This window comes from Electrona antarctica, assembly GCF_951216825.1.
Source record: "Electrona antarctica genome assembly, chromosome: 6".
NCBI lineage: Eukaryota > Metazoa > Chordata > Actinopteri > Myctophiformes > Myctophidae > Electrona > Electrona antarctica.
Window position 1 is genome coordinate 23,923,046 of NC_136811.1, and position 27,117 is coordinate 23,950,162.

Genomic DNA, 27,117 nt, shown 5'->3' on the forward strand with positions numbered 1-27,117 from the left:
GTACAGTATCAGACAGCTCATACACATACATGCATACAGAGGACGCGCCTATTGATTTGGTTTCATTGTTTCTGCTCTCGTCCACAGCATACCAGCTGAGAATTTGTCAGCCACCCTCTTCTGTTGCCAACGCTGAGATCCTATCTGATGACGATGTGTTTGAAATAGGTCTGTTTGTAATCTTGTTCCTTATGCTCCAGTCACTGTATTTTTGAGGGGCGCTAGCTCCTCCTACATCCAGCTTTTGGTTACCATCCACAAACTTTGTCTTAAACAAACATTAAATTCCCATTGACAATGAATGGAGAATTTTACGTCATGTCTGAGCAAATAGGCATAATGTCTATTTTACGTCATGATGATGTACAGTACGATGATAAGAGTGCCCCACACTTCACACGGGTGTGATTTTTCTTCCTATATGATTTTCTTTGTTTTCATTTAGCCGTTCATGCGTTTGATCTCCAAATTGTAAACTAGTTTGGATAATGAATTTCACTCTGTTCACCTGTTAAAGTTTACTTTATCTGTGTAAAACATTTTAGTTATTCCTTTTTATTTCCTTCCTTCCTTCCTTCCTTCCTTCCTTCCTTCCTTCCTTCCTTCCTTCCTTCCTTCCTTCCTTCCTTCCTCCCTCCTCCTTTCCTTGCTTCCTTCTTAATTTGTTTTTAATGTAGTAATTTACTGAGCACTTAATAGTAATAAATGTATTGTGAATGCTCAGAAGTGATTACCACAGAGTACGAGCAGTCACTTTTCACTGTCTGTCTTCTGTGTGTGTGTGTGTGTGCGTGCGTGCGTGCGTGCGTGCGTGTGTGCGTGCGCAAGTGTGTGCGTGCGCAAGTGCGTGAGTGCGTGCGCAAGTGCGTGCGTGCAAGTTCGTGCGCAAGTGTGTTACTCTTTCTTGGTAATGAGGTGTCTTTAGTACCATAGCTTGCTAAGGGGATGTCAATCTTCATTAGAAAATGTGCTGTTGATTACTGTCAAGTGGTGCTGCTGCTGATGAAGCTATTACTAACAAAAGGTTCTGTGCGTGCTTGTGTGTATGTGTGTGCATATTTTGACATTGTGTGCGTGCATGTATGGGCGGATGGATGACTGTGTGCAAATATATTTTCAGTTATCATGCTAACCTCGGTGTGTGTGTGTGTGTGTGTGTGTGCGTGTGCGTGTGTGTGTGCGCGTGTGTAAATGCCTGCTTGTGGGTGTAAATGATCCTACAGGGGACATCATTCGGTACTCGTGCCTGCCAGGGTTCACATTGGTGGGCAGTGAGATTCTGACCTGTCGGCTGGGGGAAAGACTGCAGATGGATGGAAGCCCACCAGTCTGTCAAGGTTGGTCTCCCCGAGTGATTGTGTGTGTGTGCGTGTGCGCGTGCGTGCGTGTGTGCGTGCGTGTATTGTGCGTGTGCGTGTGTGTGTGCGCGTGCGCGTGCGTGCATGCGTGTGTGAGTGTGCCCGCCCGATGCCAGTCTTCCAAGGTTTGTTGCATACAGCAGCACCCACTCGTTCTGCATCATTAACAGACCACCAGGAGAGCCCTCTCTATCAGCCTCTGAGCAGCACAAAGGGTCCCTATTCCAATTTGCCATGTCCCTCAGAGTAGGAGCTGTCTCAGACCTTCAGACCTGGGGCTCCCCTCCACCCAGTGCCTCACTTTGGTCAATCAGTGTAAAAGAGATTAGGCTACAGAAGGTCAGGTCAGGTTTCATCATGGGTCCTAGACTCTTCTCCTGCTTGGCTCCCAAGCTGTGAAATGACCCCCCCCCCCCTCAGTCAGAACTGCAGAATCACTTCCCACTACTCCCGTCGCCTGAAAACTCACCTCTTCAGACTCTATCTCAGTACTGTAGGACTCCTCCTTTATAATTTAGATCGTTGTTTAGACAGCTGGTTTATGTTGTAAACCAGCTTACTTTGTAGCACTTAATTATTAGCCTGGAATCCAGACTGAGGCGCTCGTTCAGCGTTCCACTTCTCCACTTTGCTTCTCCCTCTAGCTATCATTCTTTTTGGGCCAGATTAGCAAATGTCACCAATTACATTATGACAAGTAAGGAAGTGACAAAATGTTTACATTATTAGGGTATTCTCGTTCCCATGGAGCCTCACGACCTAAAGCAGAGAGTGTCTAGAAAGGCGAGGCTTCCGGCGTGTCAACTTCCCTGGGAAGTTGTGTTTTTTCTGCTTCCGCCAAATTTCAGCACTTCCGTGTTTAGACACTCATCAGGCAGCGTCCGGCTTGCCCGGCATGCATTGGAGGGCTCTGTCCCGTCCCACCCACTGACTTTCACAATGGAAGACACTGGTCCCGCCCTGCACCACTGGCCAATCAGAAACTGCGGCTCCTGGGTGCCCAACTGCCCGTCCTGCCCTGGTCCCGCCCCTTGGAATTGGAAATAGCATGATTTCCAGACTGAGAAGCTAGGTCCGATTTTTTTTCTTCTTTTTTTTTAATCGCAGAATAGAGAGAATCAGTCTGGATTCCAGGCTACTTAATTCATTGCTCTGTTGACTTTGCCTTGTACTGTCGTTTGTTGACGATATAGGCGTCATGCCACTTACACAGATCGTGCACGTTGTATAAGTAATGTGGGATATGCTAAATACCTAAATTGTAATTGTTATTTGTTGTAATCCAACTAGGGGAACACAGGTTTGTTATGGCTTCCCCCCCCTCCATGTCATCTCTATGGTCTTTACCAAGAGAAGGCACTTTCTATCTATTCTGTTTTTCAAGAGAGAACATAACAACCTCATCCCCTCTCACCAAGTCCCCGTCGAATGTGAAGAAATAAAATTGCTAGCTTCCATCAGTGCCTCAGTAGAGGGCTGCTCATAAGGGAGGGGTAGAAGCATCAGACAGGATTATCTGCACAAGAGGTTTTGTAGGGCCAACACAAAGTTTCCATCACCTTGGAATGTAGTGGAAATAAATCTTGTATGCACGGAGCAGAGCACACTCTCTTGAAGTGCCCAGTGTATGAAGTCTATACACACCTACTGTAGACTAGATCAGGGGTTTTGAAGTGCCCAGTGTATGAAGTCTATACACACCTACTGTAGACTAGATCAGGGGTTCTCAACCTGGGGTCCGCGACCCCTCAGTGGGTCGCCTAATTATTTGGGGGGGTCCCCAGATTATTATTATTATTATGATTATTATTATTATTTATTTTTTAATCTAACTCCCGATTTTTGGTCGATATTGGTCCAAAGTTTGGGCGTAGAAATTTTCGTGAATTTTGATTAAAGACCCCAGGAGGAGATGCATACAGGTATGTGTATTGAAGTTGTATTGCTGGCGCTCAAACGGTTCATGAGCTATGCCTGTTCAAAGTGAGCATTTTCAATTGACCAATGGTTGACCAATGGTTGTGGGCTTCGCTTCCTCACCGTTTGGCATTGCCCTCTACCATTTACCAAAAACCGACTGCACGGTTAAGCCAGAACTGCAATTTTTGGCGGAAGGAGAAGAAGAAGAAAAAAACAACAGACAAATACAATAAGGGACCAAAGTCCCTTCGGGCTTTTCCCCTTAGAAACAGACTGCCCATAGTAATGGCACAGGTCATAAAGTCAAGTGATCTTAGATCAGTAGGTTGCTCTTGCTTTTAGTATCTTAATATGCACTCACAAATGATAGCACTGTTATTCCAAAGGTCAATATGATATAAAGCTTAGCAATTAAATTAAATCAAGTGTGTGACAGCCTCTTTTTACGGCAAGGCAGCCTTTTTTATGCGGTGACACCAAAGGGGCCAGCCGTCTAGAAGAACACTGGTCTGACTGTGTGTACAGTATGTGTGTAAACATGTACAGTAGACTATGTGTGTAAACATGTACAGTAGACTGTGTCCCCTACGTAGACCAGTACAGGCCCGTACCCACGTGAGTGTCATTTGCAGGATTCCCGTAATTTTTCATTTCATCATGTCTCATCTTTCCCATCATTTGCTTGTATTTGCATTGACTTTGCAAGTATTCGCAATGCATGCTGGTTCTGAAGAACCACTGATCTGCCCAATTCACTCTGACCATAATGAAGATTTGTGTAATTTTTGTGTACATGGGGATTTGCATATTTATAGATAATTTTTGAAGAACCGCCAATCCAACTAACTTCGCACTGGGCACTGCATTTGGGTCCTCTTATGCACACACAGAGCTTGAAGTTGATTAATCTGCCAAATCTTGAGATATGCGGAAGACATGTCACATGATACAGACTCAGAGATTTCATGCATTTATAGTAGGATGGATGGATGGATGGATGGATGGATGGATGGATACCATGATAAAAATGATGAAGGAAAGCTATTCTCCCACTCGAGTGAGAGAATAGCTCCCACTTGAATGGAAATGAAGAAAACCATATATTTTTAAGTGGCGCTATAGCCAGCTATGCGTAACTGTGTGTGTGTGTGTGTGTGTGTGTGTGTGTGTGTGTGTGTGTGTGTGTGTGTGTGTGTGTGTGTGTGTGTGTGTGTGTGTGTGTGTGTGTGTGTGTGTGTGTGTGTGTGTGTGTGTGTGTGTGTGTGTGTGTGTGTGTGTGTGTGTGGCATGGAAGTACCGGGGAATACCGCTGAATGACATTGTTGAGCAGCGTTTCTCTCACACAAACGCACACACACACACAGCGGGCTTGTACAGTACAATACGAGTACAGTACAGTAATAGTACAGTGCAGTACAGTGCAGTATGAGTACAGTACAACACCCATCAGTTCAGATTAGTCTGTTTTTTATAAAACAAAGCAATACTGCCTCGTCAAAGTTGGTATTGTGACTTTATATATTGTATATTAATATCAATATTATATATTATCACCACTTTACCCCAATCCAACTCAAGTGGAGTTAGGTTTTATCCATCATTGATAAGAACAGCTGAATGGATCTCCAAACTGCTCTAAGCTGCAGGGGAGAGGGCAAAGACCGCTAACCAACCAGAGGAGAGGGCAAAGCCAGCTAACCAACCAGAGGAGAGGGCAAAGCCAGCTAACCAACCAGAGTTAGCTGGTTTCTGCCCGACAGTGACAAAATACTGTATGCATATGGGTCGGCTCCACAGAAAAGGACCTTAATGTGTGGAAATCCAACCTCCCCGACATATCGAGATCAGTTTCTTCTCTGCGACCGTGGAGTCTGTTCTCCTCTATGGTTGTGAATGCTGGACACTAACACAAGCCCTACAAAAATCCCTGGATGGGTGCTACACCAAAATGTTACGTGTGGTACTGAACATCAACCAGGACGAGCACATCACCAACAAGCGTCTGTACGTAGTACGGGACATTACCAAGTGTATCAGAGAAGATAGCAGTTAGGAGGATGAAACTAGCTCTGGCCACTGCCACTGACACCAAGAACTCCCGGCCAAAAAGCTTGTACTGTGGGAACAAACACACGGGTATCGATCGAGAGGACGTCCCACACCTACCGATGTGGACGTACTAAAGAAAGTTGCTGGTGCAGAAAGCATAAATGAGCTGGCCAGACTATGGAGAACCGAGATGACTGGAAACACTGATGGAGGGCTCGTCTGAGGACGACGTAGAGAGAGATATGACCACTCAGCTGACACTGCTACACCAATCACAGATCAATCAATTGCTAATCTCCTGTTAGCACATTAGCAAATCTTTGGTGCTTCCTTCACAAACTGCACACCTAGTTAAATTGCTAAGCGCCTGTTAGCACATTAGCACATCATTGGTGCTTTGTTCACAATTACTATCCATATTGTTGCTATAGATTGCACAGGGAAGTCACACATTACTAGAAGCTATCTTGTTTTTAATTGATTGCAACAGCACTAACCTCCAGTATTTTAATTGGTATTTCAGAGAGTATACATGAGGACAGACCCGAAAAAGGGACTTATAATGCATATTATATGCTGTAATACTGGTCTGGCATACAGAAGTACTTCAGTTAGTTTAGTCCAGCTGTGCAGAGTCACCCATGAAGACTGACATGAATGGAATATTGAAATGCTGTACTGTAGTGTATCATGCTTTTCTTTGAGAGTTTGCTTGAACCAGGAATCATATGAATAGTTTGGAATAATTTGATGGTTTCCTTTTGTGCCAGGACAGTCAATCACTGAAAAGTTTTGGAAGCAACTTAAACATAAGTCAAATAACCTGCTCATAAATTAGTGACTGAATGTACTTCTGCCAGAAGAGCCCACCACTATAGCTAAAACTCACCTATTTCACATCATTTCCTATGCTTTTCTTTGAATGATTGTAATTGCCTGCCAGTTCCAGATGGGTGAGGTATTTTAGGACTCTTTTTGGACGACAGGACAGGCCTCCTTCATTATTTAATTGGTTTCATTCTGCCAGGAAATCAATCATGAAGTTTGAAACATTTTCCAACTTTGATCTTTCTTCAGGCAGACAGCCAAGTTCTCATGCATCATTCATACTGTAGCTTTACAAGAGTATTCTGGCCAAGCAAATCAAAGTTCATCCGGATGCTCGTACAGTACATAACAATGACAGAGGCACCAAACCACATTAAAATAATAGGCCAATGTGAAAAGGGTGCTATTTCGTCTTACGCCTTGGATGGCAATTGGATGATTTGAGGCATTTTGTTCCAAAAATGTGTTTTGCAAAAATCCACCTGTTTGTGGCGCTATAACAGGCCAATGTGAAAAGGGTGGGATATATTTCTCAGCCTAGTAGGAAAGTCTGTGAAAGATTTCACGTAAATTGCACGCTGCGTTCATGATTAGCTTTTTGTTCCAAACGGGCCAATCTTGCAAACTTTGCAAGCCAATGTTAGCCAATTAGCATGGAATATGAAATATTGGACAGATCCGTTTTAGCTGGCTTCGGGCCTGGCACCCCGTTGGGGGCCCAAGGCTCCCTGGGTCCGAGTGGATGGAGAGCCAGGCAAAACAAATGGACGGAATTACACACACGGATGGAGTGCAAAACATACTCTCTCCCCATGCCTTCGGCCTGGTTGGAGACAATTAAGTTCATAGTGAGGTACAGTGGAATAGGTAATTTGCCTGGCACAGTTAAAAATACAACAAACAGTGTGGGAAGTCCAGGATATTGTTTATTTGGATGAAATTACATTTTTGAATGATGTCTTCACGGTGAGCAAAGGTGGGCAAAGTTTGGAGTACACCAGCTTCTCATTTCACAGATTATTCAAGGATGTTTCACAAGAAATCATGGGTTGAATGTGAGATGTCATTGTACAGTACCACCTCTAGCGGAAACTAATTGCTCTCCATGGGACATGTAAAGTTGAACTTGGCTTGACATGGTCTGCTGTTCACATCCAAGAGACTTCTACTGTGAGCTTGTGAAAACAGCCATTTCCTTTGGGTCCACTTTGGACGTGGCAAGATGGGAAATAGTCTCCTCCCTCTTCTGTTTGCTGTTAGCTCATTGTTGCCCTGTTAATTGTATCTCCTTGTGCTATTATGAGATAATGCTGAAAATTCCTGGCATGGATTCACCCCACCAATTTGCTGAGATGTTTCCCCAGCTTTATCTTCAGTTTGTAAAAGCCTGTGAGCAAGGTTAGACTGTATTGTAGCTTTTTTCCCCCAGACTTGTGTACATCTGTAATCCACGTAACTCAAGAACTGTTCCCCCCACCAAATTCAATTGGCACATGCATTCCACACCACCACAGGGAGTGAGTGTCCGGTGTCGAGTCGGTCACATACACTGTTGTCCAGAACCACCACAAAAGGCTCTGGTCAGGCTCTGCCTGTGGACCTCACCTGTAGATTCCATGACATCACATTGAGATTAGGCAACAGTGCAACACACTTCATATTTGGGCATGCCTGACACAGAACTCTATATATAGGAATAAAGTGACAGAGAGAGAGAGATACAGAAATCTCCATATGTGGACATAACAGGGACACAGACAGATGGGTGGAACGTGTACAGCGGGTATTGCATAGCCAGGTGGGGCATGGATCTCCAACTTCCTTCATTACCGACTCGGTGCTCTACTTTGATGCTTACCCGTGGTGCAGTGGACAGTGGTGAGTGCAGAGTTGCAGACAATGCTATGCTCAGGGCTACAGCAAGTCTTTGCATCATCGTTTTGGTAAAGCTTTACATAACAATGGCATTTAATCATATTTGGAGATCAAACACACAATTTTTGGGAGGCTAATACATGGAATTCACATATTTCTTGTATGCTCATACCATACGCATCACTAATGAATACTTCTGTGGTGACTGTACTTATCATGGTGCAGTATCCTAAAAGATATAGAACACTTTAAACGTCTGATTTATGCTGTCTTCAAATGGACTACACAATTTGCTTGGCGTTCAAGTGGTTAAGATATGAGATTGCTAGGCAACAGGATATATATGGTACTGTAGCCACGAGTCCTTGCTCTTGTAAGACCTGATTAGCAATATTTTAGAGATAAGATATAATGCAATTACTAAGAAACACTCCATCCAATTAAAATGAGGAACGTATATGGTTTCTGCCATTTTATTTATTTATCTTTTAAATGTCAGCATCACATCACAACTTGGGAACTTCGGGAGTCATGAATACCACATCTGTGGGTTGTTCATATGGATTTTTCTAGGCAAACATAACCTTTACTTTTTTTTTGTTATCAAATTATTATTAATTTTTATGACAAAATAGCACAATCAAACATGTTAACACCATGAATGAATAAAGAAAACAAAACAAGTAATACACATACAACAGTGAAACTAAAGGAACACAACAAACGACAAACAAACAATCCCACCCACCCCTCCCCCCGGGACCAAAGATGCCACAAAATACACACCTGTGCCAAGATTCCTACCACAATAGGAATAGTGCAATAGGAAAATAAAGACTAAATCATGTCATTGACCATATCTGCAATACTAGACACTAGACAAATATTAATGTTTTCCTCTTTCGCTCCGTGTAATCTTGCCGTTGACATCTCCAGATAGATATCTAGAAAGGTCAAAGCCCATTGGCGAGATGTCAATGTACTGTATGAGGAGGTTTCCAGCGTGTAGCAACCATCTTCTTTGCGGCCGTTATGCCAGCAAAGAGGATACGGGTATTGTTTAATGGCAATTGGGATACATCATTTAATATGAATAAAGATGGAGAGGGTGTAATGTTAATTTGTAAAAGTATTGAAAGATTAGCAGCAACCATATTCCAAAACACTTGGACTCTCCCAAACCATATGGAAGAACATAACCTTTACTGGAAGGAACTGCACAAATTTGCACATCCTGGAGCAACATTGTGAGGCTAAGCAGTATTATTAACCAATAACCAATAACCACAACTCTGTAGCAGCAAGAAATGTATCTTGAGGCCAAAAAAATTGAGCGAGATAGTTACTTTGTTTCGTGATCATTGAGTCATAACTCAAAAAAATATCAAGCAACACTGCTTGGTAAATTCCTTTAATAACTCAACTCACAGTCAGCTTCCAGGCAATCAGAGTAACACTAGATAATTGAAACAGGTGCAGTTGAGAAAGTGATTGTGAACATAAATATGTAGATTAGACGCACGCACATGCACGCACGCACATGCACGCGCGCGTGCGCACTCACGCACGTCACACACACACACACACACACACACACACACACACACACACACACACACACACACACACACACACACACAATGGTATAGTTGTGAATGCAGTGAGCACTAACTATGAGACCTAGCAGAACATGTCTGTCTGTCTGTGTGTGTGTGTCACGCTGTAACACCACCCGCCCGCCACCAGAGGGCACAGCTGTATCACACACAAAACACACACACACACACACACACACACACACACACACACACACACACACATACATACATACATACACACACACACACACACACACACACACACACACACACACACACACACACACACACACACACACACACACACACACAAAACTTAACTTAACTTAAAAAAAATCTTAAAAAAGTACGTAATTTATTCTAATTGTTGTTATTGCAATTTCCGAGCTGCGTTCGCTTCCCGCGTTCGCGCGTCTTACTTGTATACAGTAGATTCGTCTGTGTACATGTCTGTTTCAATTCTTCACTGAAGTTGACAGCCTACAATGAACTTTTTTTGTCTACGTTAATATATGTTCTTGACTCCATATATAGATACATGTATATAAGTATAGATGCAGAGGCTTATTATTGTCAGTATCAGCCAGAGCGCGGGAGTCTATTCCCGTTTCGCAATGTGCTCGACCCCTGGGAGATGATTGCTGTGGTGGAGCTCAACACCTATACCATCCTTCATTCATGAAGTAGCACTCCTCATCTATTGGTGTTTGCTCTCTGTAAAATAAATAGATCTGTTGCCTGGCAACAGCTAAGTAGCTAATTAAACAATCAGGCAACAATGGGGACCACTATAGGAACAAGGGGGATCTTGTGAACAAAGCTCTTATTAAATTATTCATACTCTGTGCTAGAGTATGTCTTAATATGTATGTCCTAATTAATATGTAACCTCTTTAACCCTGTGTGACTGTCAAAGGTAGGGCCCCTATAGATTATTTTAACTTGTACTTTATTTTTAACTTATTTCTTACTTTTAATTATTGTAATTTTTTACTGTGGTTTTTTTTTGCCTTTTTTAAATGTATACCTTATAAGTTATAACTATGAAATCCTTATTTAATTAATTATTATTTAACTAAGCATTTAAAGTATGAGGTATAAAGTACAGCAGCCTTGTGTTCATAAAACAGAAAGATTGGGTATTGGGTAAGACTGACGTTATGTATCTTTCAGGACCTTTCACTGCTTCGTCTCAACCATTACTCAATGGCTCTGGTCTCAGCCACCGCGGTGGATATTTTGACATTCCGTTTTTTTGCCACTACTGTTGGAGCAGCCATAAACTACACAGGTTCATCTCAATGTTCTGGGCATCTTTGTAATGTTAGTGTTAGTAAAAAGCAGGTAAAAGAGTAACGTTTGAGGCAGACTAACATCAGTCACTCTGCCGTTCACTATAGTAGAAGAGGTGCGCCTGGTGAAGGTTTAAACCCTGCAGGTACGTCGAGTCCACCTACAGGAAATACGTAAGCTGCCTGCGACCATGAGACCCGTTTCTAAATTCGTCTATAGACGTATAGTGCTGCTGCGCCTGTGTGAGGACAGCACTGGACACACCTACCGGTATGTCAGAGATCTAAAGTGGATCAACATCCGAAATATGGAGGAAGACTGTAAACATATTTGGTTTGGAAACAAACACTGAAGTGTTGCATCCACCAAGATGAACATGAACCAGTCCTCCAGCAGCAAGCCATAGCATATTCACCATGAAGTTAATGAAGATTGAATTACTACAGTCACTATGTGATCTTATCTAGCTGGCCATGAAAGATGCAACAAAGCAACCTTTGGAAAGAGCCTGACAGAGGCAGGGAAAATCAACAGATCTGTTAATTCCGGGAACAACTGACGGGATGAAGGGCAGCTACACATTCCTTTCAGAGAGAACAAACTGACCAGGATTCTCTGTGGAACGGAACAACATCATTCATTGTTTACATCCAACCGTGTCCAGTGCCCAGCTGGGCAGAATGTCCCAGATTCAATTCCTGTGTTGAGGTGTGCCTGAGCAAGATGCTAACCCTTAAATTCTGTTTTGGTAGCCCAAAAACATACCTGAATTTCAAAACAAACAGTGAAATAAACAGCGAGAGCTAGGGCAGTTTGTTTCTGTAGGTAAACACAACCACACTACACCGGTGGCTGATGGGAAATGATTGGTATTTTCTTCTTGTTTAAAACCCATTTCAGTAGTAAAATACAGATAAATGTGCCAAAATTAATAACTTATTTATAAAACCAACAAAATAACATTGAAACATTTGAAACCTAAATTGAGATATACCCAACTGGGTTACATAGCTACATAATATACATAGGAACCATAATACAACTAGTAGTTATTGCACATACTGTACTGTAACACTGCACATCATTAGCAACACACTGACAGATTTTAATGGAATTGACTTCTTATTGACCTCCCATGATGACTCATGCAATGTACTATGCTGCATATATTTGCATTGTATCGTTAAACAAATCTCATATCTCCTTTGTTATTTTCTTTTCTTAATTGAAAGTCGTAATTTATGGTAACGTACTGAGAATAAAATGAGCTTGGGGTCACTCCGAATCAAACCTTTCAAAATATAATATAGTATGTATGTACATTTTCACATGTCAATCAGACAATGCAAGTCAGAAAAGTAGACTTTTTGGACACAGCATGTCAGTAGCCACGCAAGCTCTATAGTTTATCCACTTCATAGCATTACAACATTTTGCCATTGGCTTTGTTCTTACTGCTTAGTGGTCCATTTGTTACATTTACCTAGGAGGCTATGACTGAAGTGACCTTTTTATCTGGCACATTTGTTTGTGTTAACCTCTTACACGTCATGTTTCTAAGTAGAGGCCCTGTAGTTTTCCCCATACCATAAAGGGCAGAATATCACGGGCAACCTTTGCATGGCCATTATTTCAAATATACAAACCTGCAGGAAATGAGCAGAACACGCATGCACGCGCGCGCGCGCACGCACACACACACAACGCAAACATGGACCAAGACATATACACTGTACATGCAGGCAACAGACAGTACAGCACAGTACAGACATACAGATTTCCCCATACAAAGCTGTCACGCTTAGCTAAGATGTATTATTTGATAGATTGATATCAAGGGATCTTGGTGACAACAGCAGGCTCACCAGCTCATCCCTGAGGTGCAATATCAGTCTGTCTGAAATGTAATTGTTTCAGGATAAGTTATTATTTCAATGTAGTTTCTACAGTCACAGTGGAGGCTCCTCTCCTCTCCTCTCCTCTCCTCTCCTCTCCTCTCCTCTCCTCTCCTCTCCTCTCCTCTCCTCTCCTCTCCTCTCCTCTCCCTTTCCTTCAAGCCCTCTCTTCCCCCTCGCTTCTCTTGTTCCCCTCTCTGTCTTTAATATGGGGTCATATTAATGCCATTATTATTTGTATTCGTAAAAAAAACATGCGAGCATCTGTGAAATAATTTGTGCACTTGTAAAACAGATTTTGTATTCGTAAAAAAGAATGTGTGCACACTCAGCACTCATAATTTATATTTTGTATTCATAAAAAATTTGTGCACTTTGAACTTGCGAACAGAAAAAAATGCCTTGCTCAAATACAAATTGCTTTTACAGATGCTCAGATTTTTTTGCTCAAGTGCAAGTTGGTTCTACAAATGCTAAGATTTTCCGCAGTGATTTTACTGCCAAAAATCACGTTATGGCTGAGAGCCAATCACGTGAGTCTGCTCATTATTTTGCTGAAATGCTAGTGCTGAAATTTTCTTGCTCAAACGAATACAAATAATAATGGCATTAATATGACCCCACACTTTCACCTCAGCTGTCCATTCTCCCTCTCTCCACATTGACCCTGTTACCTGGCTCTGTAATTCTCCCCTTTTATTTTTATTTTATTTATTTATTTTAAATTCATGCTCTTTTCACGTCTCGTTCTCTCTGATCTCAGTCCAATGCCCAGCCAATGAGGTACGCTTTGACTCCACGGGGGTGATCCTGAGTCCAGGCTATCCTGACAGCTACCCCAACCTGCAGATGTGCTCCTGGCTCATTAATGTGGAAAAGGGATACAACATCACTCTGCACTTTGAACTCTTCCAGACAGAGAAAGAGTTTGACATCCTGGAAATATTTGATGGTGGGTTCAAAGGGGGATCTTATCTCATAAGCAATATGTAAAACGTGTTTTCCATTTATTAAAGGTGGCCTTACACTAGCCGATAATCGGGCATTTTTTATGCTCGGGGGGTGCCCGACCGCTCAAAGCGCGATCGGGATCGGCCCGATCAACATCAAGAATGTTTGATATTTGCTCTGCCCCACTCCGATTATCCTGTAGTGTGTGGTGCTATCAGATTTCAGATTGAAAAAAATCGGCTAGTGTAAGGCCACCTTTACTGTTATGTATACATGTAGCTACTCAACAAACCCGTGTAATTTAACTTGTGAGTTACAAATTTATAAATTGAGGATTTCACTGTGTACAAGGAGTCTTTCAGGTAATGTTTGAAACATACTTGTTTTGATGTGAGAATGAGATTCAATTGCCTTTTTTTAAATAGATGGCATTATTACAAAATGTCACTGATATTTACGGTGCCTTTGTTCTCATCATCTCTTAGCAAATTAATTCTATACTGATAATTGTACCATGCATATCTCTGCATAATATGCTATATTTGTGCGTACCGGTATTTACATTCTCTGTTCATCTGTGTATTCAGTCATTATTCACGCATTATTCACGCATTATTTCTGTGGTGTGTGTGTGTGTGTGTGCGTGTGCGTGTGCGTGCGTGCGTGCGTGCGTGCAGGTCCCACCATCTACAGCCAGAACCTGGCCTCTCTGAGTGGTGACCTTGAGACTCCCTTCAGCCTGACAACCACTGGCCACCAGCTCCTCTTACGCTGGTCCTCCGATCATGGCACCAATCAGCCTGGCTTCCACATCAGATACGTGGGTGAGTATCAAAGTATGTATCCTGCTCGTAATTATACTATCTTCATTATTGGTAATGGATAACTGATCCAATTGTGTCTTTATAAACTCTTCAAAAAAAAGAAGAGTCACCCGGTTCAATATTAAATTAAAATGTCATTACATGGCATATACATTTAACTACTGTACTACCCTAGCGTCCTTATTCTCTGGAGAGAACGTTCGGTGAAAATAGCAGATCTTCAAGCTCACAACGCGTCACATTGCAATACTTGTAGGTCAACTAAGTATATGGGGTTACGTTAAAAGCATTTTAAACCAATATGCGTGAATACGCATATTGTGAATACTGCTGCAATTTTAAGTCAAATTAGAATTGAACCTTCAGTGCTGTAACCTTTTTTAATTTAGCTGAATTACTTTGATGCAGTGAAATGTTTTTATTTTTTTATTTTTTTACAATTCACAAAACTCAACCAGCCATCGCAGAACACCATAATAATAAAGTAAAAACCATTTAATTTTATGACCTAAATTCTTGACAATTCATGACAAGCAAGAGCAGAGCTTCATTGAAATACATCAACCAAAAGCAAACAAGAAAAGCATAATATTTTGTTTTGTCTTTTTTTCCTAATATGCCTGTGGTGCTTTAATCCTTCTGGCCTTAGGTCGCATTCACACCAGGATGTTTTACTGCGATTAAAATTAATCCTGCTGCCTATTGTTGGAAAGTGTGCTTCCTTTGGAAAGTGTGAAGGCTCATTCCAATTGTGGTGCGGATCAAACAAACGCATTCTAAGATTTCCAAAAAACGGGGTTCTCATGTCACTTCAAAGCGCACCAGAGGGCGGATCACCGCAGGTGTGAATGCACATCAAATATAGGGGATGAACGAAATAATGTGCCATTGTGGGATGAAGAAGTTGTTATTTGGCACACGAGGAGGAAGGAGAATGCATTATTAGGCAGCGCAAAGATGTCCCATGGACAGACGTGGTCTAATGAAGAGATATGAGCTATGCTGAAGGTTACACACCAAAACACTACCGTGTAGGATATTTAGTGCGAGAATGGAGGCCATTGCATATTTGCACAATGTCACATATCGCATTAAAGTAAAGAGTTTGTGCTTGCAGTACAGACCTGGACCAGGAATCCAGGTTTATGCTATGTATGTAGGTAAAGTTGTAGCGATCTCCGATCTGCTATTGCGCGCACGCACGCACGCACGCACGCACGCACGCACGCACGCACGCACGCACGCACACACACACACTAGTCCAGTCCCCGCCACGTCCTGACTATTATTGAATTGAACACATTAAGTTCCCTGCTGCGGTTGACAAAGCAAATAAAAAATCCAAGAACTACAGGTGTGAATGCGACCGTAGGGAAACAGACTTGACTTGCAACTCTACTGTCTACACCAAATCTTTGTCAAAAATATAGCCAAGCTCACAACGTGGTGTGAGCTTGTAGATCATCTGCTATGTTTGGCGAATGTTCCCTCCAGAATACGGATGCTGGGGTTCAAGTGGTTACTCGTTTTGTGAGGAAAACGATTGACTGGAATAGGATTTGACCACATCCTCAACCTCAGTGTCTCTTTTCATTTTAAATCATTGCTGTGTCCCAGTGATGTTGATTTGAAGGAAAGTACAGCAGTGATCGCCGAGCAACACTGCCGTCCATCCGTCTGTCCCATCAGCTATGTAGTGCCTGTGTGTTCTGAAATCAAATTAGCTTTTTTGATAGGCTGTAGAACTGTGGAACAAATAACTGCAGGATGCACCCGTGTTTGCATGTGTTAAAGCAAATTGAATATGTGTACTGTATGTGCCCATAGGCCAGAGTGGAATGATGATAATGTGATTTTGAGGAGTGCCTGGACTGTGTGTGTTGCACACCGGCTGCTAAATAGATGTGACATTCCTCAGGCCTTCCTCCTCACTAGTGCATAAATATGTGTGTATTAAAGCACATGGCTTGGCTGTAAATAACTAAAGAACTCCATCTGTACTTTCTTTAATGCCTTATTATCATTTTCTCATCTTTTTCATTTTATTCTTCTCCTTCTTACTCATCGCCTTATTTTTTCAATTATCCCCTACCCCCCCTTCTACATATCTTATCTTATATCCTCCTCATCCATTCAGCCCCAAGCATCCCCACCTATTCTCTTCATCTCTCTTCTCTTATTCCCTATACTATACATCTTTCAATGGCCATGTATACACCATTATAATATCTACTGTATATATAAATAGCTTTAATTTGACTATGTGTTATCACACACACCCATTGATATTTTTGAGTGGTGCAAACCACTCCAACAACTGGCTTTGTACTCGTGTACCCGTGTTTGTTCGTACCAAAAAAACGAGCATGGTTGCTATGGTTAGCAACCAAAAAAACGAGCATGGTTGCTATGGTTAGTATGTGACGTCACTGACATCACAGATATCACGTATATAAGACCTTGCACCACTCAGTTCACACGGGTGTGATTTTTTATCTAAGAATGACAATTATTTTGTCCTATGCTTGGATTATGAGCATCTCAATGTTTTGTCACATTTGTTATTGTGATTGTCTTGATGTTTATATATATTTTTTTCATTGTTTTGTAATCTTCTAATTGTGTTTATGTATGTTATGTTTTATTAAATTATTGCCATTGAGCACGAGATGGTCCGTCAAGTTTAGTATCCCTCTCTCCTCTTCCTCCATCTTTCAATAGCCATGTACTGCAGTACCCCGGATTCTCCGCAGCACGGCTTTGTAGTGAGTCAGACCGGGGGTCATCTTAACAGTGTTGTGCGCTGGGCCTGCGACCGGGGCTACAAGCTGATTGGAAAGGGCATGGCTGTCTGCAAGAAGACCACCTATGGCTACTACACCTGGGACACGTCTGTTCCTGCATGTCAGGGTGAGCTGAACGGCACTGATGAACATTTACTGTCGGTATTTCCATCTCCTGTCCACCTGGTCTCAGTGTTTATTCCGTCGGCAAAAAATGACGAAAAATATCTGTCGACTACCTTTTTTCACTGACGAAAACTACGCTATGATGAAATATACTGACAATTTCCTCAACATAAAAACTGGACTAAAATGTTAGGGAGAGGGACCAGTGGAGAAGAGATTCAGTAGAACGAGTGTGAGAGTGAGAGAGAACTAAGACAAGCCAAGTTTGGTTGCGCTCTGTGTTTCAACCAAGTATAAAATTTGCCATTACGACGCCATAAAGGCACCGCCAAAATACACTTTAGTGGACTAAATCAACTGTAAATGGTAAATGGTGCATAGCTCCTTTATCCAAGGCTCTTTACATAGATTTTGCATTACTGTACATTCACCCATTCATACACCAATGGCAGAGGAAACCATGAAGGCACCAACCTGCACATCGGGAGCAATTAGGGGTTCAGCATTTGCTCAAGGACACTTACTCTGGGGGAGCCCGGGATCGAACTGGGAACCTCAAGGTTCACATCCAGCTGCTCTACCGGCCACTCTACATCTGAGCCACTGCCTAGACTAGAGTAAAAGTAAAACATTTCAGATGACTAAAATATGACTAAAACTTAACAGAAGACTATGAATAAAACGAAATCAAAATTTGCTGTCAAAGTCAACACTGCCTGGTCTTCTGGTCACTGCCTCAGAGTCCTGGGCAGAGACATCTGACTGTCTGCAGAGCACTGGGCAGTGCTCTGCAGACAGTCAGATGTCTCTGCCCAGGACCTTTTCTCTGTGTTGTTAGTACTAGTAGCTGCTCTGAATGCAAGCTGATGGAGAGACGATGCCATGTCAGATGGAAGGGAAACACAAATCAATCCCCACCCCTTCTTCTGTCAATTTCCACTTCCTCTAATTACTTTGCAGCTAACTCACCGTTGGCATTCGGTGTCTTTGCAGCTGTTCTATTTCACTCAACTAATTGGGTTCTTTGTTGCATGAACATGTGTTCACACGTGCGTGCGTGCATGCGTGCGTGCGTGCGTGCGTGCGTGCGTGCGTGCGTGCGTGCGTGCGTGCGTGCACACACAATTCCTACAGTAGCAATGTCACTTGTTGAACACACCACTACTATTTTTCATTATGTTTCCAGGCTTGAGCCGAAACATTGTTAAATCATTTAAAATACATCAGTGTTGTGATTCATTGAGCTGGATTTTCTAATTGAATGCTCCTGAAATAGCCCCAAGAGGGCAAGGCCCCAGACAGAATTTCAAAAGCCTTTAAGTTAAATGGGCGATATCCAAAATGTAATATCACAATGTAGTCCTGTATCATTGTGATACAAGCATGCAATAATTGCAATATTATCTTCATGAACAGTTCAAATGTGTTTTTCTTCTACAGATGTACATTATGATTGTTATTGATTCATTATCTAAATCACCTCATTTGCTCTATTCAAGGGTTATGGTTATGGGTACAGCCTGTATACATCTGCATTCTACACAAAGAATATGTAAAACGTGTACTGTACGTGTACTCCATTTATTTTCTGAAGAATATGTGGAATCACAAATAACTTGTCATTTGGCCCAAACATGTAAATTACTGTATTTCTCATTTAGATACTGTAAACATGTGCAATCCAGTTTGCACTGCATTCATTAAGCCTGATTCATTATTCGCCGTATGACAGTGTAGCACACCATCAATAGCTGATCTATCTCACAACGCATTGCAAGCTTATTATAGACCAACTATTTTCGGTCTGCAACGTCAACCTAGATTAGGCATCGCAGTGTACATCACACTTTGCACGGAACAACCGTCCAACATTGCATGTACTGTAGAGGTCTTAATTGGACTGATTTGTTATAAAAGTGTTTATGAACAGGGGTATAACTACAAATTGAAGTCATTCAGAACTTCAGATGGGTGGTCTCAGAACTCTTTGGGGATGTTATTGCACCCCTAGATGTTCTGACTGTCCTGACTAGTTCCTACAGTGTGATTAGTCAAACCCAACGGTGGGTGTGATGTATTTATTTTTGTTTCTGCATTCAGCCCGGCTTCATTCTGCCAAAAGTGAAAGCAGACGATAGTTTGAAAGAGACAGGATCAGGCGAGGTACTACTCTCTATACTAGTGACCATGCATAAACAACCTCTCGCAATAAATGGCAAGACATCCGCCTACCTCTGTGACAAATTGCCCACGTCAAGTCGGAACTATATCCAGGTATCAAATCCATTGCACCATTTCGGCACTCAAGACAAAAGAGCAAGCTGCTTGCTCAAATGTCACACATTAGGAAAACGATACATCATTACTGTGTTGTTGTATGTAACAATGTGTGTAATTACAGTATCCAATACTTAAAATTAATAATATTTTATTTATTAATATTTAATATCAATATTTTATCATGTGGTCCCAGTCACGTCTGTCATGATCTCTATGCTCGCCCAGGAATTAATTGCTTTGACTCGGGTGAGCTCTTGTCATATACAGTAGTGTAGGCTATACAGTGCTGTGTTGCTGCTTGCATGCCTATCGGCATGCAGGTGGGGGGACACGACTGAAGGTGACGGTGCAGTGTTGCTGATTGCCTATATCTTGAGCTGACTTGTAACATACATTTAAAGATTTATAGATCCCGGGTTCGCTTCCAGGCCGAGGCTACAGTATAGTATGAAAACCCTTTGAAAGTGTTGGTAAAATAGGTCCACTTTTCCACAAGATTCACATGCACTACATTGTCTGTAGGTGACGGGATATAGTCATAGTAAATCTGTCAGAAGCATGATGTTGTTCTTGTTATAAGAATGATTTACATTAAGCTTAAACGTTGGATCTTTGGGAAAAATTATGATCAAGATTATGGATTCCAGGCAGCTCGTAATTCAGGAGTCGGGCTTGTCCAGAATTTGGCATCGTCAACTATCGTCTCACTTGGGCAAAGTTTTGAATTTCCCTGATGAGAAAGGCTTTAATTTGTTGATTGTGGTTACTACTATATGAAAACCTGCAAAACCTGTCAGTCCGTCGTTCCATCCATCACGCCAACATATATGGCCATAATAATAATAATAATAATAATAATAATAATAATAATAATAATAATAATAATAATAATAATAATAATAATAACGCCGTCGGCCCGTAGAAGCAGAAAGCTCCTTCACCGTGTTTTTTAGTTGCCATTTTTTAAGCACAGCGAGCAAGCCAGCTGTGGAAGACCTGAGGGGGCGGTTTGGAACATATTTAGGCAGGCAGTAAAAGAAAAATGTGTGAGCACATGTTCATGCAACAAAGAAAACAAGTACAACTAGAAAAAGTGCCCTTCTGGGCACAAGTCTCCACCAGGAGGATAGGACTGTGTGTGGGATGTTTGGCAAAGCCAATCTTAGCCAATCTTAGCCAATCAGGATGGAGTCTGAGAAATCTGAAAGACCCGTTTTGTTTGTTTGGACAAAATCTGTAGGTGTACTGTCCAAAAACTTGTTTTGCACAAAGCAGCCTCCTGGTGGCGCTATAACAGGCCGTTCTGGAAATTTTGGGGCAGAGGTTCATCGTTGGCATCCAGGGAGTGTGTGTGCAAAATTTGGCATCGACCGTGCCGGAGATTAGCTGTTCACAGACGGAAGGACGGACACACACACACGGACACACGGCCACACGGACGGACGGACGGAGTGCAAAACATACTCTCTCCCTATGCCTTCGGCCTGGTGGAGACAATTATTTTAAAATCAATCCTAAAAACAACCGGAAGCCAATGCAGTGAAGCTAAAACTGGAGTATACAGTGTATGTTCTCTCATCTTAGTTTTAGTTAAAAGTCTGTCAGTTGTTTTCTTTGGCTCTCCAGAAAAAAGTTCATTGCCGTAATCAAGCCGAGAAAAAACAAAGGCGTGGATCAGCATTTTTGCATCGTCCAATGCCAATAGGCTCTGATTCGTGCAATATGTCTAAGGTGAAAAAAGGCAATCTTGGTAACATGATTAATGTGTGAAATGTGAATTAAATTTCAATTCAGAATCAATAATGACCCCCAATTAAGTTCTTTACTGTACTGTTACTTTCTACAGTCAGGTTGCTTATTATTGATTCTTTCTCCTCACTAGAACCGATTATGAGAACTTCTGTCTTATCCTCATTTAGCTTGAGAAAGTTCTCACTCACCCAGCATTTGATGCTAGACAGACAGGTCAACAACGGGTCTAAAGCACAGGGATCATCTGGAGCTACAGAAAGATATAGTTGGGTATCATCAGCATAGAAATGGAAATTCACTCCGTGATTGGAAATAAGTTCTCCCAACGGCAGTATGTACAGGGAGAACAATAGAGGACCAAGAATTGAGCCCTGTGGAATACCAGAACCGATGTTGTGTTTGTCTTAGTCAAACTCAGCTAGATTGACAAAAGAACTTTGTTAGGTAGGAGGAAAACCAGGACAGGGCCGTACCAGACAAACCTATCCAGTACTCCAGAGTCCAGACGTTGTATTACAATTGAATGAGCAATCGTGTCAAATGCGGCCGTTAGATCAAGAAGTAGGCCAAGAGAACGGATACATTTTTCTTGTCAGCAGACACCCTAAGATCATTAATTACTTTTACAAGTGCTGTTTCTGTGCTGTGACCTTTCCTAAAGCCAGATTGGAATTTGTTATGCACCTTATTGTTCTGTAGAAACACATCCAATTGATGAAAGATACATTTTTTCTAAAACCTTGCCCAGAAAGGGCAGATTAGAAATAGGTCGATAGTTACCCAACACAGAAGGATCAAGATTGTGAGTAAGGGCCTAACTACAGCCGTCTTCAGTGAGTCTGGGCAGGGGGGTTCAATGGTAGAGAATAGGACTGGCATTTTTCTCGTTCTCATTAATAATGCCAGAGAAATATGCCTGCCCTTGTTATAGGCGAGTGTTGACTTTTTAAGAATCTCTAGGTGGATAGTGAGTTTGTTTTTTCTCCAAACTCGCTCATGCAGTTCTAAGACATTCTTTCTTCAGTGAACATGTATGCTCATTTAACCAGGGTGTTACTCTGGTGTTCTGTTTCTTTTTTAGTTTTCATAGGAGCCACTATGTCAAGAGCTGACTCTAGTTTAAGATTCAAATATTGAACCATATCATTCACTGAGAGAGTATCGGGTGGGGGGGGTGGGGGGTGGGGGGGGCAGATGACGAGGAGACTCGTTGGCTGTAGATGAGTTAAAAAACGTTTTTTTTATAGTATATTCAGTATTGTTTTTCTCTAGATCAGAGATAAAAGTAGCAAATAGTGGTCTGATAGCTCAGGCCTTTCAATAGCCCTTTCCACAGTGATGCTCAGACCTCTAGAGTGTGCCCATGTTTATGTGTAGGCCCAACAACAGGTTGGATAAACTCAAAGGTGTGCAATAACTTTAAGAAACCCATGACATGTCACACCACATAATATGGCCGTCGTGTCACGAGGCGTGAGGACACCTCATGACATGTCACTCCACCATATATGGTCGTCAGTCCGTTACGCCACCATATATGGTAGACGCTCCATACTGTATATGGCTGTCTCCATATATGAAGATCACAACACTGACCTCAGACATCAAACCTTGGATAGCCATACATGGAGAAGACTGGATCATCACCTAGATCTGCATACTGTATATGGAGCCGGCCAGCAACTCTACATGTGCAACTCTACATCAACCTCGAACCCTTAGATCTCCATATATGGAGCTGACCTGTTCTGACATTCCATATGTTATCCACACCCCACACCTGTCCTTCCTCTTTGATGTTTCCCTTTTGACTGTTACCTGTCCATTCAAACTCTAGAGTTCTCAACATTCCATATGTTGATGTGACCTCATCAAACCCTGTACACTCAAGACACGCTCCATATATGGCCAGAACTCATCAAACCTTGTAAGACACTGCCCCCGCTGCCACCCTTAGATCTCCATATGGAGCTGACCTGTTCTGACATTCCATATGTTGACCTCATCAAACCCTGTACACTCAAGACGCTCCATATATGGCCAGTACAGAATCCATTCCATATGTTGATCTGACCCCCCATGCCAAAGCGCTAGCGCTCACTCAGTAGTCTGCCGTCAGCCAGGCACGCTTCTCGCCCTCAGAGCGTCTTACTGGTATATAGAGATTTATGATTTAATTTAAGTATTTTTTCCATGTCAGATGTACAGTAGGCCTAACCTGACTCCGCCAGATGGAAGACGCTTGCTTCACATGTTTCACAACCAACTTCCATCTGGGATCACTGTAGCGGCTAGAGTGTAGCCCAAGGCTGTGTTGAGAACTTGTGAATCAATACCACTACCATCTGGCGGAGTCAGGTTACAGTAGACCTACAGTAGGCCAAACTCATTTGAAAACACATTGTCAGAGACACATTTAGCATTGCGTAAGAGGCATTCTCCCGTAAAAATTGCTATCTTGTACCCCAGCCTAAATCCCTAAAACACCCTCAGCTACCCGGTACATTATGCATAGATGTAGGTTTGGGTGTTACAATAATGAAACCAATCACCGTGCCACATGATAGGAGCCAACCAATCATATCAACGCTCGAGGGGTACAAAACGTTTATGGCTTCAAAACGTCACTGAGCAACTTCCATTGAAGTGAATAGCGGGGGTCGGGGCTATCGCTCCTCAATCCGTTCTCTAGATATATTATAGCTCTATGTTTCTATCAAACGGAATTCACCTTGAGGCTGGTCACACTGCGTGTGTGTGTGTGTGTGTGTGTGTGTGTGTGTGTGTGTGTGTGTGTGTGTGTGCGTGTGCGTGCGTGCGTGCGTGCGTGCAATTCATGACTTTTTAATCCCAAACTACACCTGGACTTGTCTCATATGGCACCGTTTGGGAATCACTGGATTAACATATTTAGCCTGGGATGCTGAGATTTGAATGTCTCATTGTGTATGTTGTACAACCTCAATGAGTTGAGAGGAAAACACTACTCTTTCAAAGATTAAAGAGGGGATTTCAAAGACACCATTTATAACCCAGCGTACGTATTTATTAACATTTTATATGCCATAAAACAGCTAGACTTAAAACTAAAACTTTTTTTTTATCTTCCACTATTCTTCACCGTCAAAATATTTTCCTCTTGAGTATTAAGCCCCACTTCTCTCTTCTTTCCAGAGTGCTTGTTATGAGTTCTGCGCCACTGTGCTATTCACGAACGAATGAGGTCTGATTGACCAACACAACAAGCAAGCGAATGAGAAAGCAGTGATTTAAAAGGGTGTGTGTGTGTGTGTGTGTGTGTGTGTGTGTGTGTGTGTGTGTGTGTGTGTGTGTGTGTGTGTGTGTGTGTGTGTGCGTGTGCGTGTGCGTGTGCGTGCGCGTGCGCGTGCGTGCGTGCGTGCGTGGGGGGGGCCTGGTTCAACTGGATATCTACTTACAGTATGATTTGTCACAGTGAGAAGCAACCGCTGCCCCTTTTTTTTTTTTTGCGTGTTTGCATAGCTATTCCCATAAAGTGGGCCAACAGATGTTGATTCCCCAATTCTCTCCTTTTGGCTCCAACAACAACTGTCTCCAATCAGTTTGACTACTCTGTCTGATAGGACGTTTCTGTGGCTAGGCTAGCCTTATTTCACACAGTGCATGTGTTTGTGCGTGTGTCCACACATACACGCGTGAGAGAATATAATGTATGTTAACATATTCATGTGTATGTATTTCAACGTGTAATGCTTGAGTGAGAATATAGTATTGCTGTTAATATTGACATTTTACAAATATGTGACTATACAGATGTGCTACTGTATAAGATGCATCTATGCACATGCCCATGTGTCTTTATTTATTTGCGTGCGTTGGTGTCTGTCTGTGTGCGTGTGATCGTTTTTGTGCTGCCTCCAGCTGTGTCATGCGGCGTCCCCATTGCGCCCGTGCACGGAGGTGTGCTGGCTGCTGATTACTCCGTTGGCACACGCCTGACCTACTTCTGCGACAGCGGCTACCGGCTCTCCTCCAAGGAGCTGACGACAACAGTCTGCCAACCGGATGGCACCTGGAGCAACCACAACAAGATCCCCCGCTGTACCGGTGAGCTGAGGTGCCGAGTGGGAGGGAGTGGGGCTGAAAGATGATATGAATGACAGAGGAGAGCGGTCACATGAGGCTGTATTCCAGTGGGGGAACTAATCAAGAGTTGTTTTTTTTGTCACTCACTCATACAGGTACAAGCAGCAAAATGTTGGTGGGACATGTTTCTGCAGGCTGTGCTACAACAATAACAAAAGGATAATAATAAAAAACGAGAAAATACTGTTCCTGAAACACTGTGGGCTCGAGTAGCTACGCCATGATAGTGTATTGACCCGCATTATGTCACAGTCCAGGAAAACGGGTCCGGCTACTCGAGCCCACAATAATACTGAATATAAGTGAGAATCAAAAATGAGAAAATTATACAAAAAAGTTAAAAGCGCAGGTAGTACGGCAAGTGTGATAAACCTCTTAATGGTTAATGTGGTTAAACGCTAACGTGACATGGATGCGTTCCAGGTCTCAATGGATTAAGGCAGGTATGATAGCGTTAGCAGCAATAGGGAATGTGCAAGAAGGCAGAAGGCATATTATAAATACAATATATTTCACTTGTGTGTGTGCATTGTGCAGCTGGAACATTCTGAGCAGATGCTCAGGATTCTAACAGATTGATTTACTTTGTCTTCATTCAGGGCTCTGACAGCCGCAGGGAAAGAAAATATGTATTAATTCATTTGTTCTCAACCTGTGAGTTGGCATCATTGTCTGTGTGTGTGGGGGGTCCCCAGATGACAGTGAAGTGACAATTTAAGGACTTTTAAGACCTTTTTAATACCTCAAAAAGAAAGAAAAGAAAAAGAGCATTAATGCATCAAAAGTAATTAACAAACTAAACTATAAAAACTGGTCAAACATTGGCCAAATTGTTAAATAATATAAGAAAGGGACCCCACACAATGTATCTGCTATTTTCACAATATTTATCTGTGGTACCGAAAGTTTAATGCCTCACTCCTACATTCCATGTACTTGTCAGGGCCGGGAGTCCCCAGTTCAATTATGATTATTTTAGGGGCTCACGGCCTGAAAAGGATGAGAACCACTGTATTATTTAGCATTTTTCCATTGTGATCCTGTATTCAATTCATCAAGAGGTAATTACAAGGAGTTACAGTTAAACAAGCCACAGCTGAGAACATGTGTCCTATTCTTGTCCCATAGTAATGGTGTGTCCCAGTCTCGGCTCCTTCTCTCTGGACCATGGGAAATGGAGGATAGTCAATGGCTCACATTATGAGTATGGAACCAAGATCATCTTTACCTGCAATCCTGGATACTACCGTGTTGGCCCTGCCCACATCCAGTGCCTGGCCAATGGGGTGTGGAGTTGGAAAAATGAGAGGCCTCGGTGCAGAAGTGAGTGACTGGCTTCTTCTAATGGCTAATTTCAATATGTCATTGTCTAGTGTCTAGCCTATAGGCAAAAATTGCCACCTGCCGCCGTGTTACCAACATGTAACTAGACATGCCCATAAAGAAATACAGTCTGTAGC

At 42.3% G+C, this 27,117-nt stretch overlaps 1 protein-coding gene across 1 annotated transcript in view; it reads left to right on the forward strand.

The window, feature by feature from the left end:
- The window catches only part of LOC306924819 (CUB and sushi domain-containing protein 3-like), a gene marked incomplete at both ends in the record, with an annotated part of 337,974 nt that overhangs the window by 229,244 nt on the left and 81,613 nt on the right, over positions 1 to 27,117 (forward strand). Inside the window, 7 exons of the mRNA XM_079503471.1 lie at positions 88 to 168; positions 1,224 to 1,337; positions 13,580 to 13,768; positions 14,445 to 14,603; positions 17,313 to 17,501; positions 25,433 to 25,618; positions 26,786 to 26,980. Of these exons, the coding sequence (XP_079359597.1) occupies positions 88 to 168; positions 1,224 to 1,337; positions 13,580 to 13,768; positions 14,445 to 14,603; positions 17,313 to 17,501; positions 25,433 to 25,618; positions 26,786 to 26,980 (1,113 nt within the window). The remainder of the gene's footprint in view (positions 1 to 87; positions 169 to 1,223; positions 1,338 to 13,579; positions 13,769 to 14,444; positions 14,604 to 17,312; positions 17,502 to 25,432; positions 25,619 to 26,785; positions 26,981 to 27,117) is intronic.